Here is a 16,566-nt window from a genome sequence, read left to right as displayed (position 1 = left end):
GAGTGCTTTTCACTCACCTCATAGTTCTAGCCGACCTGTGACAATGAGACTGTCACAGGTCGGCTCAGTAGATCGGGAGGTGAGCGAACACATACCGACGTTCGCTTACCTCTCGATCCTGTCACGGCTCTCTGCCGTGACAGGGGAGGGGCTGGATTCCCCCCTCACCGCTCCGATCCGCCAGCGCTGACTGGCGGAACAGACGGGGGAGGGGGCGGGTATAGCTGGCTCTGCCTCTACATAGGCAGAGCCGGCTGTCAGTCACGCAGCTGGGCGGATCCCGGCATAATTGTCGGGATCTGCTTCAGCTGCGGCATCTCGGTATACCGCGAGCTACAGCTTGCGGTATACTGAGCCTAGGGTGACGGGAGGACACTAGTTTGTGTCCTCCCGTTACCCTAAGGAGAACTATAAGGAAAAGCCTTAACCCCATAGTTCTCCTTTTAAATAGACTGTCCAAAATTTTCAAGCATGTCAGATTGATTTCTAGATTTTGAGGCCCTTAGTTTGTATATACATGCAGCACCTCTGATGATGGATTTTAAATTCCCTGGTAATTGGCCATGCCATGTTTATTGCCATCTTTACAAGTAAACAAAACAAATTTGCTGTAAGAAAGCTTGGTGACCATTGTTTTAGTTTACTTTCCTTTTAGTAATTACTGTGTATGCTGCAGGCATGGACTTCCCCAGTAAAATATATAGCCCATTATTTGTCAGACAACATAAAATGAGTGAAGGTCCAGATGAAAGACATAATTTTCACTTTGCTCAGCAAGCTATATAAGGGAATGGCTTCAGTAGCTTTCCCCTGACAGATCATTAGCTCAGGATCTGTCTGGGAAGAACAGATGCTATTCCACCTATTAGTGTTGTGATCAGGCAATGTCTCGTTTGCACCAGGCAAGCTAATTACTTGGTTATGAGTACTGAGTGTTTATCCTGGATATTTCAGACATTTGTAATTGGTCTTGGTTTTTAGTACATATTGTTGCGGCAAGGAGAACTTTTACTTTAAAAGGCTTTTGGGTTTACAGAAAAAAAATTATGTTAAAATTAAGAAAAAATGAATATCTGATGTTCTGGGAGTATTTAAAAAGTTTGTTAGCCTTTAGAAAGGGAGGGGAACTACTTTAACTAGCAGATAATTCTGTTTTCTCTTCCTGTGTGCTATTTGCTTTATTCATATATTCTTAGTTCTGGCTCCTTTTGATCATTTTCTGTAAATAGTTTTCAATGCCTAAAGTTAAAGGAGAACTATGAGGTGAGTGCTTTTCACTCACCTCATAGTTCTAGCCGACCTGTGACAATGAGACTGTCACAGGTCGGCTCAGTAGATCGGGAGGTGAGCGAACATATACTGGCGTTCGCTCGCCTCTCGATCCTGTCACGGCTCTCTGCCGTGACAGGGGAGGGGCTGAATTCCCCTCTCCCCGCTCCGATCTGCCAGCGCTGACTGGCGGAACGGACAAGGGAGGGGGCGGGTACAGCTGCCTCTAGATAGGCAGAGCCAGCTGTCACTCACGCAGCTGGGCGGATCTCGACATCAATGTCGAGATCCGCTGCGGCGTCTCAGTATACTGCGAGCTGTAGCTCGCGGTATACTGAGCTTGGCGTAACGGTAGGACGCTAGTTTGTGTCCTCCCGTTACCCTAAAGAGAACTATGGGGAAAAGCCCTGACCCCATAGTTCTCCTTTAATCGAGGACAGGGATATGAGGCATCACCTCATATAAGGTAAAGCAGAAATTGCTTCACAAGTGAGAAACATATACAGTAGATTAGTATGGTGCATATAGCAGAAATATAAATATCAGTAAAGATAGTGGAGTTGGGGAAATACTGAAGTGGCTTTAGATGAGTTTTGAGGTTGTCGACATATTATATTTACAGTGTTGGCAGGTGGTGTAATGCATTTACAGTTATAAGAGGGTTACAAAACCATGTTTTTGTGAATCCCGAACTGTCTAGCGTTTAACTTTTTTTTAAATGTATTTATTTTTTATTGACGTGCCTTGAACCTGAAACTTTGAAACCACCTTCTTAACTTATGTCATCACAGGTTCTGAAGGTTGTGTCACAGCAACATAGCCAGGAGGAGCAGTCCAGGCTTGACTTCTGCAAATGCTCAGCAGGAATTCTCACTCTTCTCACCAGGCTATGTACATAATGCATGAGAGTGGAGCTGGGCATGTACTGTACTGACTTGCATTGAGGAGGAGGGTTCTCATGAGTGATAATTTCAATTACCTTCCTACTCTGTGCATGTAAGCATCCTTCCCTGTAGTCCTAATGACTACATGGCTGGACATGGTGGCAACGGTGTAGTAAATTTACTGCAGGGCATTTAGCGCCATCAGTGAAATTTCTGTTCACTGACCATTTTATTGAATCAAGGATAAAAGATTCAGTAAATGTGTAATTAAAGGAGAACTATGAGGTTAAGGCTTTTCCCCATAGTTCTCAGGATAACGGGAGGACACAAACTAACGTCCTCCCGTCACCCTAGGCTCAGTATACCGCGAGCTGTAGCTCGTGGTATACTGAGATGCAGCAGTATACCGTGAGCTGCTGCTCGCGGTATACTGAGACGCTGAAGCGGATCCCGACAATTATGTCTGGATCCGCCCAGCTGCTTGACTGACAGCTGGCTCTGCCTATCTAGAGTCAGAGCCAGTTGTACCCGCCCCCTCCCCAGTCCGTTCAGCCAGTCAGCGCTGGCGGGGAGGGGGGAATCCAGCCCCTCCCCTATCACGGCAGAGAGCCGTGACAGGATCGAGAGGTGAGCGAACCCCGGTATGTGTTCGCTAACCTCCCGATCTACTAAGCCGACCTGTGACAGTCTCATTGTCACAGGTCTGCTAGAACTTTGAGGTGAGTGGAAAGCACTCACCTCATAGTTCTCCTTTAATTTAGCTTATAAGACTGTGTCTCAGTTGTTGAATTGTACATTTTACATACAGTTCTATGGTAATCCAGTGAGGGTAGATTAGTATTCAATAAGAAGCTAGCGTTTAATTTGTACATACAGTGTTGAACACTGTAGTTACCGTCTAAGTTAAATCCATGTAATAGCATTAAAAAGCCGCTTTCTCTATTTCACCCAGAATACCTATTTTACAAATGGTACTAGCCAATTTGAACTGTATTGTTGATGAGGGATGTAGGATCATTTCATACATAATCCTTCTCAGAAAATAGTGTGGCATTTCAGACCACACACACCATTACCAACTGGTTATTTTATGCATGCTTTCATAGGTATTCATATTTCTGGCAAGCTTAGAGAATGACAGAAGTAAAAACCTGTGTGTTTTGTTTATATGGTGGGTTTTAAAGCAGTTTTTTCACTGATTTAAGATCAACTGTCCTATGTCTGCTGAAGCATACTGCTAACCTTTCTGTATTCTCTTTTTTTTAATGTTTTTTTATGTTTCCCTTTAAATCCAACTACCTTCTACTTTTTGCCCATAATTTAATTTATTTTTTTTGGAATGCCTTTTTTGTTTTTATATTTGTATTCCTCCATACCCTTCCGTTCTGCAGTGTGACCAAGACCAGTGCATTCAGAGCACCAAATTCGTTTTGCAGGCTGCAGCCACACCACTCCTGCAAGCTGAACCTACGATACCTGCTGATGAACCACCTTTGCCAGGAAAAACCACCATAACCGCCCCATGCGCCACTATGGCACTTGGCCAGCCAACACCACCATCTTCAATCCCAAACCTTAACTCAGAAACTGTTTTGACAGATATGATACCCTTAAAAGAGGACATTGGAAATCATCAGTTCTTAACGCCAGATGAAGCACCTTCACCCTCGGGAATGCTGCCAGCAAACAGCGCTGTAACTCATAGCCATACCATGCATGTCCTCAACCTCGTCAGCCAAGACTCTTTGCATGAAGACTCTGTGCGTGGTCTTGTAAAACTCAGCTCTGTTTGACCTACTGTGATGAATGCTCAAGTTATATTGCACATCTGTCAAACCCTGTGATAAGCTTGCACTGTGTCATGATTACAAATGCCCCTTGTACAGTAATACGAATTTCATTTTGACAAAATAGAAAAATGCGAGGGCATGGACTCTGATCGCCTATTTGAATAAGCTGGTTTTGTTTTCTTATATATCATTTTTTTTATTACAACTGATTGCCTCATTCAAGGAATTGTGTATTTCAGTAAGTCTTCAAAGCTGAATTTGGGAACGTGGCTTATATGATCTGTGAACTAACTAGAAATGTGAAAACATGGCAGAATATACCTTTATTTTGGATATGGCGTTTTCTAATGAGCCTTTATTGAGCCGTGCACCCTCCAAACTTGCCTGACCACTAAAACAGATAGGAATGAAAAGTCTGGACTTTAGTTTCCTTTGGCCACCAAGCTATGGATTTGTGTTTGGTGTAACGTGCTAGCCCTGAAATGTGGGAACCTACATTGTTCTGGAAAGCAAAATATACACTTTGACATGGCCAAATTGTGCTCTTCCCTTAAGGACGTTGTGCTACAGTTTTATGTTGGTATATGGGAATATATGCTGCTTTCCTAAATAATAATTTGGGATGTTGGTGTTTGGTTCAACAGTGGATGCCAGGAAAATGCATATGTTTTTGTTCACATTTCAGCATTATTTTCCTGATTTTGGTCAAGTTTGCCCAAATTATAAAGGGCTGATGTTGCTGAATGACAATGCATTGCATTCAATCACTTGTACAAATGTTTAGATATGGTATAGTTTAATGCCATGACACTTTTTCTCTCCAAATGTGCAAAGACATCAAATAAAGTTACTTTTTCTTATAAGGTGCCGTCTTCCTTTTGCATCAAGGTAACTTAAACCATAAAGTGTACTGTTACACTGTTACATTTTTAGATTCAGCATAGTTAAGAATATACGTATATGTGTGTGTATACTGCATTTTGTGTCACCTATCACCTTTAAGTTTTCATTTTGTTGGACAGGAGTTATCTGAACCAGGCACGTTGCGCCCTGCCCAGGAAACGTTCATAGACATTCTCCCCTGTGAGAGCCAGCAGCTGGCTCTCAATCCTGGCTGACAATAACAGCCAGTGTCCCCACTGACTACAGGGATCCAAATAGAGTGGTTTGGGATCGTGTAGTCACTATGTTGGCCCTGACCTAGTGATCACACACATGCTGGAGGCTTTATTAACAAAAGCCCTGCACATGAGCACTGTCACCTTTAGGCTGCAGTGGTCATCTGTGATGCTATTTAATAGTGTGATTGTGAATAATACTTGCATAAAAATGAAACTTTTTTTGCTTTCAATTTAACAGTACATTTGTCAGCCTATAATAAAAACGGAGGTTTGGTTTTTTTTTAGGGCTGTGGATTAATTACTCGATTTAATCGTTAAAATTATTTTGATCGGTTAAAATTATTTTGATCAGTAATGAAAACACTCACCTCTTGCCACTTGGGCCGGTGATCTGTCGACACTGAGAACTTATCGAGTTCTGGGAACGCCTGACTTCCGGTTTCGTTACAAATAAGAGGTTTACCCAAGAAACTTGTTCTGCACGAGCGCCAGCCAAGACATTGGCCTATACACATACAGCACAGCAATGAAGTAATAAAATGAACTAGGATCACACTAATCCAGCACGTTATTATTCTGAGTTGCCCCACTCAAGCGGCGGCTATATTGAGTGGGGCACGTGAGATTAATAACTCGCTGGAGGCAAGCTGGTGAACAAAGTCTTGTAATTGTAACCAGCAACCCGGAAAAGGGGTAAAGTTAAAACAGAGCTGGAGCCCAAATTACTGTCTCGGAAAGCCATTTGAATAGGAGAGTGGTCCCCCTTCTTCCAGCACAGAAAAGAGGGAACAGTGACTCCTAATTTTTAAATCTCGTTAGACTTGGCTGACCATAACTGTTACTTGTTTTGAAAATTACGATCTGTATTCGGGTGTTTTTAGCTTTGTGAATCAAGTCTGCAGCCTATTAAGCCACAAGTTGACTTTAAAAAACACAAAAGAAGAGGCGCCTTTCCTGGTGCAATATCATTTAATCCAAAAAGACAGACAGGCATAAAGGTGAATGGACAGGTACTCACTATGTTGAAGATAAAAACAAGCCGTTGGACAATATGACCAGAGCAATAAAAAGATCCGGATAGCGTGTCCTGTATAAAGCACTGCTGTGTCGACGCGTTTCCGGGGCACGCCCCCTTCATCAAGACAAGTTGACTTTACATTAACAGAACTTGAGCTACTCCTGTGCAACAAAGTTTAAGCAACACTAAACTCGAGTTTAATCTAGAAATTAATTCAAGTACCTTAACTATTAACAAAAATGTAGCTTATTTGTTTATCATGCGAATGTAGATCCTCAAATCACCTCTGAGTTGGTGATGACACTGTCCTTCCTTCTGGAAGGTGGTTATGCTTGTTCCCCATGGTGTGTGTTGTCAAGTAGCCACCGCTCCGAGCTCCTTCCCATGGTGGTCTACGATCTCCATACAAATGAGTAAACTAAACATGAGACTGTAGTCCATCACAGGAGCGAGCTTGTAGGAAGCACAGTGTCTGCACAAATTCAGAGATGATTTGAAGATCTACAGCTGAGTAATACACAAATAGGATACATTTTTGTTAATAATTAAGGTACTTGAATGTATTTTTAAGATTTAACTCCTGAGATTAGTGTCCTTTTTGAGGAGCAACCTAATTGTTAAAACAAACTATTCACATGCCTGTGAGAAATAAATAAGTAAAGTGGTGACTTAAAATAATTCTCTCCTTATTCAGGTTTTTGCTCATCGTTATGTTTTATTCTAGTGTGATAGAGCCTTCTAAAAACAAGGTATCTGCAGGTCTCACTTCAATCATAAATGTAATAAATAAGGTGTTTATTTCTTATTTTAGGCTCATGAGTGGAGCAATGCAAATAGTTAATTTTTAGCAGTGGACCAACTGTTGTTCCATACAGTATATGGTTTACCGTACAGTTAGGGTATATTATGACATTTATTCCAACCTGTACACAGCTGTTTCAGGTCATCTCCAGTGCAGTACATGGAAACAATGGAGTCTATCAAGTAGGGCTTGTTGAACGATGAGAAAGTGTAAAAAGACAGGTTATGTTGCCATGGGCTAAAAGGAACCAAGCCTTCATCTAAACCAGTGTTTAGCACATGAGCTATGCAAATCATCTGACCATAACCATTCTATGTATACACCAACAGGAATTTTCTCTACCCTTTCATGTTTGTATTAGAAGCTAAACCTCTAGAGCATTAATGAAAAATAATGAAAATATCAAAGGGTTGATGTGACTGTTATACATTATAACCTTGGCTTATTTGCAGATGTTCATTCTGTTTAATCTGTCTATCCATGTAACCAAACCTTTGGGTTACACTAGATACATTCTCCAGAATCTCCGGTTTAATAACAATAAAAAAAACATGTGGTTTTTTTCCTTCTGCACAGAATATTTTGGCCTTTTCCTTTACTGGGCCTTCCTAGTTTATCAAATGTGTGGGTATAAAAATGAATACTTAGGCTAATATTAGTCTATTGTTTTTGTCTTTTTACTATACACTTGGTTGCCATATGCCCCTTAGGTCTAAGTTTCTCATATACTTTAGAACAGTTAAAACAGTACAATGCAATGATCTTCACTTATCTGGCATGATGCCAAACTGAGAATTGCACAATCCACAATTTCTACCTATATGCACATGTTCTCACGTGCCGATTTGGAAGAATTCTATTTAACTGACTTAAATAGACAACACAGGGTACTAAAAATGCAGGACTCCTTCCCAACACCGCACATTGGCAGATAAATATTTTATTGTAGTTTATTTGGTGAAGTCCATATATTTTGAATGTGCTGTTAAACGCAACAAAATGAACGGTAGCTCCGGTGATCAGAATGAGATATAATAGTAATCGACGTTTAACAATTTAAAGAAATGATGCTCCACAAATAAATCAGATATAATCTCTGTTTCTCTCCCGATTTATGTCAGTATTGTACAATACCCTTTTCCCATCAGTCATTGAAGACCCCCACCTGTCGTTGTTGGGTGGTTGGTTTAAAACATCACAGAATGTACAATCTTTTATTATATAGAGAAATCTTAGGTTGACGTCTTAAGATTCCAGAATCATTATTTTACTGTATTCAAATAAAACATGGGATCACCCCTTCTAAAGAAAAAAAAATCCCAAGTGACATCCCTTATGCTCTTCAACACATATGCTTTTTCTTTGCACACCTTAGTCATTTTTATATTTTAGGCTGTTTTGTTAAGCGGGGGAAAGATCTTTCTATTAGATCTGAAGTTTAATCTGCTTTTCTTTTGCCTTTTCTTGTTCATCCCTTCCCTTCGTCAACATGCTAATGACATTGTGAGAAGCACACAGTGTGCAGTGAAATCAGTGTGAGCATTTTAAGTATAGGAGAGGAGCCTGTACAACTGCAAGACATGAAGGTAAGGCTGGAGTTCAGCTTTACTAAATCTGATGACTACTCGTCTTACACTTGGTTCTCTATGTTAAAACACTTTCTTAAGGAGCCCGTACACTCTTCGATTTGCGTTCGGAAATCTTCCACGAATGGTCTTTCGAGCAATAATCGAACAGTTGATGGGACACCAACTATTTTTTTTTTTACTGTAATCCCACTCAAATTTTTCTTGAAGGGTGAGGCTGGAAAACTTTTTTTAATCGCCGAAAATCGATGGATTAGTGGCGAAAAAAAATCACAACAAGAACACTGCACATGCGCAAACGAAGCACTTTCTTTAGGAGTCCATACAGTCTTCGATTTGCATTCGGAAATCTTCCACGAATGGTCTTTCGAACGATAGCCAAACAGTTGATGGGACAACTTTTTTTGAATCGTACAAAAATCGAGGGATTAGTGGCAAAAAAATGAGTGTTGCAGCATAACACTTCACATGCGCAAACGAAAATCCGTTCTGTCGATCGACAAAATTTGGTGAGTTAGTATTGCTTATGAATTATTATCGTAATCGACTGGTCTGTGCGTGATGGACTATTTGAGCTAGAATCGAAAGAGGGTTTTTGGCAGCAACGAAAATTTCCCATCGAAAATCTGTAGGTGTTTGGCCAGCTTAAGGCTCACCACACTTGAATCTTTTTATTAGGTGCCTTTGGTTCCTTATTGCAGCTTTACCAGGTTAAATCCCTGAACAATAAACTGCTAATTGTTGTAGCATTGAGGCTGCCTTTAACTTCAACAAGCCATGAGAAATTCTTAGGAAAAAAAAATACAGATGGTAAGATTTAATGAGGTTTGATACAGACATGACGGCCTTATGATAACTGGCATTTTTCATAAGTCTCGTGCTAGTTTTTCTTAAGATTTGGCAATCCTGCATTCATTACAAGCCTCTTACACCAGTCTTAGAATTCTTAATTGTTTTGAATACAATTCAGAAGAGATTTGGACTAGACGCTGGAACCTTCCCGCTCTTTTACTTGATTTTACCATATACTTTTCCCCCTTTCTAATTAAACTTCAATGGCTGTTTTTTCCCATTGCCTTCCTCACCATTCCACAATAATTAACACATGTTTATAAGTTATTATATCAAATTATGATTAAGATTATGAAAAGATTAACAAATGATCTTCTGGGGACATGATAGGCCCTGTAAGTAACTGCACTTTTAGAAACGTCCAAAAATACATTTATCTCAGTTGTTTGAAGAATATTTTAGCAAATTAGATTGAAATATTTTAGCTAGTTCTCAAACAATGTTTTAGGTAACACCAGGCAAAAGTATATCAACAGCCTCATTCCATTAAACATAAGGTTTTGGCTGCGATGCAGTATAATTGCTGCAGAAAACAATACTATGTGCTCCTTCAAATGGCTGGTCATGTGAGCCATTGCCCAGTAATTGGTCTCTGACAAAGAGAAGGATTACTGTTAAATCAGAGCTGCTGATTAGCCAGCTCTGCCTGAATGTGAGTCCAAAAACCCCTCAGTGGATGCCACGTGGCCAAAGCCAAGTAAATATGCTCTTTAAATTTGGTTACCCTGATGTGCATGCCCTAATATTGCAGTAGATATTTAATTCTGTAGATTGTTTTCTAAACAAGAGGTAAGTCTTAAACCCCTATTTACACCTGTATGCTTTTCTTGTGTCAGGGAACTGTTGCACTAGAGTTCCTGCAATGTGGTGGCAGAGGTGATTGAGGTATTTTTTTCCGCCTCAGGTTTGGTTTAACTCCTGACAAAAAGCACAAACAATACAAGTGTATTAGTTGACAAATTATATTAGCAGGTACCAATTTACTTTGATGATGCATATCTTGTCAGAAACAAACGTAAACCGCAGAAGCATGGCTCTCTCCCTTGCTAGACGGAGTTAATACCAGACTTCATTGGACATCCTCTAATGAGAAATGGCTAAGCTGCTTGGCACTATGCCTTAATTTTTATTTTTTATTTTTTTAATGGATCTCCTATTACTTACCAAGCAGTTTCAACCATCTGCTGCTGGACCTTTAGAGGCCCCCGCAAACCTCCAGTTGGTTAACTTGAGGTCCTGCCCTTGACCCCCAGGCACCCACTTTACTTTCCATCTTCCTCAACTCCCATTGACCCTGTTCTCTTCACCTTCTCCTTTTTCTGTTCTAGTTTTCCAAGAGTTGCTGAAAATGTTGAGTACTGCTCCTCGGGCCTCCAATGCTACAATATAGTTTGTTATCCTTGGTATACCATGAGCTGCCCCTGTTTGTGTTTTTCTGATAACTATTACCACTGTAATTCTTATTTTGACTGTGTTTTTAATACATTCTTTAGGTTTTTGAGTGTTTTCAAATACAGAACATGGGAGGCAGTAATATAGAAACATAGACAGCACACAGTTCACAACCAGAAATAGTTTGTGTAGACATGTTCCTAGATTTACAAATGGGAAGAAAGGAGAGTACTTCATATTGAGCCTCAATAATCTGATGAACAGAGATGGTGGGTTAGCCAGTTGTTTAACCCATTACTTGCACTAGCCTAAAAAAAGTTGTAAGGACAAAGGGCAGGAGAGAATAGGGTAGGTGCCTATAGGAGGCAAGCATTGGGGAATATGAACTATGGGCATATCTAGAGCACAACTCGTAAGGTGTTGACTGTTATTTTCAGGAATTGTTATCCCTTTTTCAACAAAAATATTGAATAAGGTCTGATATACCCACAAACAACTTTCAGCCACGACACTCCTGCATATGTTACTTTTCTGGCCTTGGAGGATGACCTTATACTGCCTGTTATGATCATACCTAATAGTACCGCTCCTGTTGCAGACAAGTTTTTTTTTTTTCTTGTCTTTTATACACTTTGTTTTATATCTCGATCTTTGTACCGCTTTTTTCTTCGTTCAAATAAAAATTTGTTACAAAAAACATAGAAAAAAATTATATTGGCACACATTGCTCAGAATTATGGGTGATCTCAGAGAACTGCTGTTAGTGGTAATTAAGGAAATGTTAAACGAAAAAACGAATCCAGCAAATCAATGTTCTAATATTTCCAATGTGCATCCTGTCCATGACCTCAGCCACACATAAAGGAGAACTATGAGGTGAGTGAAAATCACTCATCCTCATAGTTCGAGCCGACCTGTGACAATGAAACTCACACATCGGCTCAATAGATCGGGAAGTGAGCAAACGTATATCGTCGCTCGCTCACTTCTCGATCATCTCCCTGCAAAGAGCGGTGACTGTCACTCACAGCAGGGATGCCCACCCCTCCCCGTTCTGATCCTCCAGCGCTGACTGGAGGAACGGACGGGGGAGGGGGCGGGCACAGCTGGCTCTGCCTCTAGATAGGCAGAGCCTGCTGTCAGTCACGCAGCGGGGTGGATCTCGATAGCATTGTGGAAATCCGTCCCGGCTGCGGCGGTCTCAGTATATTGCGAGCTGTAGCTGAGCTTTGGGTCACGGGAGGACGCTAGTATATGTCCTCCGTGACCCTAAAGAGAACTATGGGGGAAAACACTTCCCACATAGTTCTCTTTTAACTACTGCATGTAACTGTGTCCTGAAGAGGACTGAACAACATAAAAATAAATTTCTCTGCTCAGATATATTATAAGCAATCATAGCAGCATGAAGAAATGGGGGACGTATACCTTGTACCGCTGACCTTCTATGTGTACATCTAAAAAAAAAAAAAAAATTATACAAAAATCTAAATAATTTTAATCACTTCTTTGTGGCTGTAAATAGTTTAGCATCTAGAAATAAACTGTCTTGCATGCTCTTTTGATCTAACGTTCAATTATTAAAGACTTCTTCCCAGTAAAGTGCTGGAAGCATTTCTTGTCTTATCTGAATTATTCAGGTCTGTCCATACATGGAATATTCCAGAGACAGGCAGCAAGGCGAGATACAAATGTGACGTATAGGAAAACGTACACAAACCTTTGACCTCCTGTAGTCCATGACTGATAATCTTGTTGCAGAGACCAAAACCATGCATTTTATCAAGCTTGGCTGGCCTGCTTCTGTAGAGGTTTAGTATGTGATGTATTATCATAAGAAGCAATTCCCTAGAGCGGAGTATATGTGTCACAGCTATTTGCCAGGCGAGTCGGTGTTCATCTGGAAGACCTATTTTTAAAGGCTGTGACATGATTATTCTTTGACACTGCACCTGTGTTTTAGTAGCACAGCATGTTGTACACAGGTAGGGATTCTTGTACAGACCAAGTGTTTTAGGCAATATTGTGTGATTACCTCTCCATAGTGTGTGCAAGGTTACTGTATCCATGGTCCTCCAGAGGCTCTAAATATTGGACTGGCTGGATTTATGTTTTTTATTCTGATAAGCAGGCATGTAGAGCACAGATTACCTGCTTCCAATGAATAGGTAGATTCCCCCATCACGCACTTGGTGTATATAAACCCAAACATTTAACATCTCATATTTGCCCCCTTTTGGCCTGATAACAAAAACTGATTTCAGTTTGTTTGTTTTTCAATCTGTTTGAGCAGTGCAAAAAAGTGTCAGAAATCCAAAGCCGTCCTGTGCACTCTGTAGTCTTATCTCAAACAGTCTAATCATCCCTTTCAGTTCTTCCCTTGGCCTAGAGAACACCTCGCCCCTGTGTTGTGGAGAGGGGGGAAGTGTTCTGTAATCCGCAAAACACAGTTAGGCAGGGCTGACACAATTACTTATGATTTAAGTACAGCAAAGGCAACAGGTAGTTTTCTAGGGTCTTTAAAGGAATTAATCATGGAGAAGTGTGTATGTATTACAGATTTTTATTGCACAGGGTTTTTAAAAAAAAATGTTTTTGTAATTCCAATGTTTGACTAAATAAAACTAGAGGCGCGGTCTATAAGTAATTGACTAATAAGATAAAAAAAATGTTATTGTAATTGTATTTACTTTTCAGTGTTTGTTGTATTTATCAATCAGACTATTTTTAGATTGTAAGCCCCCAGGGGCAGGGCCCTCCTTACCATCTTGTCTTGATTTGTATTGTAATTGTAATGTCTTCCTTATATTGTAAAGCGCTGCGCAAACTGTTAACACTATTATTATTATATAGCATTTATATAGCGCTATCTAGTTCAGTATAATATTCTAATGTTACACGGATGTGATGTATGAACCCCCTGCATGATACAGATTTCATTGCCTGCACATGCAAACTGTTAATACTGATAAAATAACATTTTGCCTAAAGCAGAACTTTTGCAGGTTGGGTGGGCTTTTGCCATGTTTTGCAGCAGAGGAGACATGCATAGTTGTCATTTTCTTTTCTTAATTTTTTTTTTTAGGACTCCATTTCCACTTTAAAGGTTCATATCTTACGGACCAGAGCAATTTTACTTTCTGCTATGTGCCTGTTTATTTGGCAAAAACTTAGGTCATAATTTAGAATATTAACATAATACATACATTGTTTTATGGGACAAGCAAGGATTTATTTTGGTAATATGGTCTTGCAAAAATTATTTTATTTTCTACACAATCTATAGACAAAAAGACGTGCAAAATAAAATTCTATTTTGACCAATGCTGGCTTTAAATTTTTGTTAAAAAAAAAATCCACATTTTAGTCTATATTGTGTACAATGACTCTAAAATTGCATTCCTGGTACGAAACATGCAAAGTTATTTTCAAATAGAATTATTTATTTTGCCACAGTTTGTGTGTGACACTCACCAAAATAACGAATAAATTGAATGAAAACTTAAAAAAAAAAGTTAAAATATCAATAGCAAAAAAAATTGTAAATAAAGAAGTAAAATGGCTAGGGAATGAAGGAGTACATTAGAGCTTATTATAGTTAACTAAAAACTAATAAGAGGTTAAATAAAAATACATTTTATTTTACTTGTTTGCTTTTAATGCCATATGACGATTAAATGTAATCCTGTTGATCTACCAGTGAATCAAATCGTAAAAGGTAACAATTGTTTCTACTAAATAACACTTGTATATACTTTCTATATGGGTTAGGCAACCTCAGCACTCCAGCTGCAGTGAAACAACAAATCCTGTCATGCCTGTGGCTGTCAGTCTTGTAATACCTCATGGTACTGGTAGTTCCACAGCAGCTGAAGTGCTAAGAATGCCTACCTTCGATATAGATAGATATACGTATATATATATATATATATATTTCCGGACTCCAACATGGCAGCATACGAATGGTCGGGGCGGAGCCATTTGTATGCTGCCATGTATTGGCATCAGGAAAGGAAAATTACCAGTAGGTAAGGATACAATTTTCAATTTTCCTGACTCCAACATGGCAGCATACGAATGGGCGGGGGCGGAGCCATTTGTATGCTGCCCTGTATTGGCATCAGGAAAGGAAAATTACCGACAGGTAAGGATACAATTTTCCTAACTCCAACATAGCAGCATACAAATGGTTGGGGGGCGGAGCCATGCGTATACTGCCATGTATTGGCATCAGGAAAGGAAAATTACCGATAGGCAAGTATACAATTTTCCATTATATATAGCCAGGAAAGTAACAAAAGAAGACAGAGCAGTTAAAATATAAGCAGATGAAGGATACACGGTGAACGTATAGAAAGGTTGTGAACAGAACATCGGTCGGCTATAAAATCTTGTGTCCACAGATTTGTTGTCCTCTTCTATATATTGTAATCTCCATAACATGTAAACTGCAATTGCTGACTTCACATCATGGGAAATCAGGTTGCCTGCCCCCTTGCTAACCCTCATGATTAAATAGTTTACGGTCTACAGGTGAAACTCGAATAATTAGAATATCGTGCAAAGTTCATTTATTTCACTAATGCAACTTAAAAGGTGAAACTAATATATGAGATAGACTCATTACATGCAAAGCAAGATAGTTCAAGCCGTGATTTGTCATAATTGTGATGATTATGGCTTACAGCTCATGAAAACCTCAAATCCACAATCTCACAAAAGTAGATTAATACATGCAATCAATAAAACAAGGATTGTACATAGAACAATATCGGACCTCTGAAAAGTACAAGCATGCATATGTACTCAGTACTTGGTTTGGGCCCCTTTTGCAGCAATTACTGCAATTACTTTTGCACGATATTCTAATTATTCGAGTTTCACCTGTATATATAAACATTTTCACCCATGATTCGCACATTTTTCTACTTCAATCCAATTAGAAAAGTGTGAATCCTTGGTGAAAACATTTATTAATAGACCCCTTTGAGTCACTAACCCAGAACAAGTATACTGATGAAGACTTCTGACTCTTGCCTGACTTTATTATCTGCATACGTCTTCCAGGTCGGAGTCTTGGCCTTTTCAGAAAGTGGTGCTCGCCAATAGCAGCTGCATATTTTTCTTAGGGAAGGAACAATTATAGTTTCCCTTTACATTTGTTTTTGTTATACATTTACCACCTGTGTATAAGCTGCAATTATAACACTCTGCTAGGCGTTCCTGCAACCCAAAAGTCATCTTTTTTTGATCCAGTAATTATACCTTAACTCTAAGAAGATATTTCATTTGTGTGTTGATTATAACGATGTTTTCTCACATGTTACATTTTCAGGGCCAGAGCCAAGAGACGCCTGTACTGGTGGAGAATAACTAAGCATTGACGGTTGCTGGAGCAAGCAACATGTCATTAGCCAAACTCAACTGGTTGTTCTGACCAACACTGCCCAGTGGATAGCGGACATGCTGGAAAATGTCTACTGTATTATAAGATGCCAATTCAGTCCTCTGTCTCTTGTATATTATGTAAATGCCAAATTCAGTATATTTTAGGGTCTGGATTACTTCTGATGTATTCATTTGTAAGTATGATTTGTAAGCTTCAGAAGAATAAATGACCTTTGTGCCAATTGCATTCTGTTTGTTATTGTAATATATAAATGGTATCAGTTTATATTGTAGTAACCATATGGTGTTCATGCTTACTAGCAATGCATGTATCTGTTCAAACGATGTAATTCATTCGGTAAGTACTCCCTGTGGATTCCTAAATTCCTTGATGCCAACAGCCACTCATATCTTTTAAGCTGTCATATACATTACACACTGGTTGTACGATCCTTCTTTAGAGT

General features: G+C 39.5%; 1 protein-coding gene across 3 annotated transcripts in view; it reads left to right on the top strand.

Moving 5' to 3' along the window:
- ZDHHC14 (zinc finger DHHC-type containing 14) overlaps positions 1–16,338 on the top strand; it is a 68,376-nt gene extending 52,038 nt beyond the window's left edge. The window contains exon 9 of one of the 3 annotated variants that reach the window (XM_018567202.1): positions 16,050–16,338. In XM_018567202.1, coding sequence (XP_018422704.1) covers positions 16,050–16,091 — 42 coding nt within the window. In that variant the 3' untranslated portion in view covers positions 16,092–16,338. Of the gene's footprint in view, positions 1–3,544; positions 4,773–16,049 lie in introns of those variants that run through there. The other 2 variants (XM_018567201.1, XM_018567200.1) reach the window with 2 other exon arrangements.
- The last annotated feature ends 228 nt before the right edge of the window (positions 16,339–16,566 follow it).

The sequence above is a fragment of the Nanorana parkeri genome, unplaced genomic scaffold, assembly GCF_000935625.1.
Source record: "Nanorana parkeri isolate BGI_ZX_2015 unplaced genomic scaffold, ASM93562v1 scaffold1018, whole genome shotgun sequence".
Lineage (NCBI taxonomy): Eukaryota > Metazoa > Chordata > Amphibia > Anura > Dicroglossidae > Nanorana > Nanorana parkeri.
This window is presented reverse-complemented; position numbering and strand designations above follow the sequence as displayed.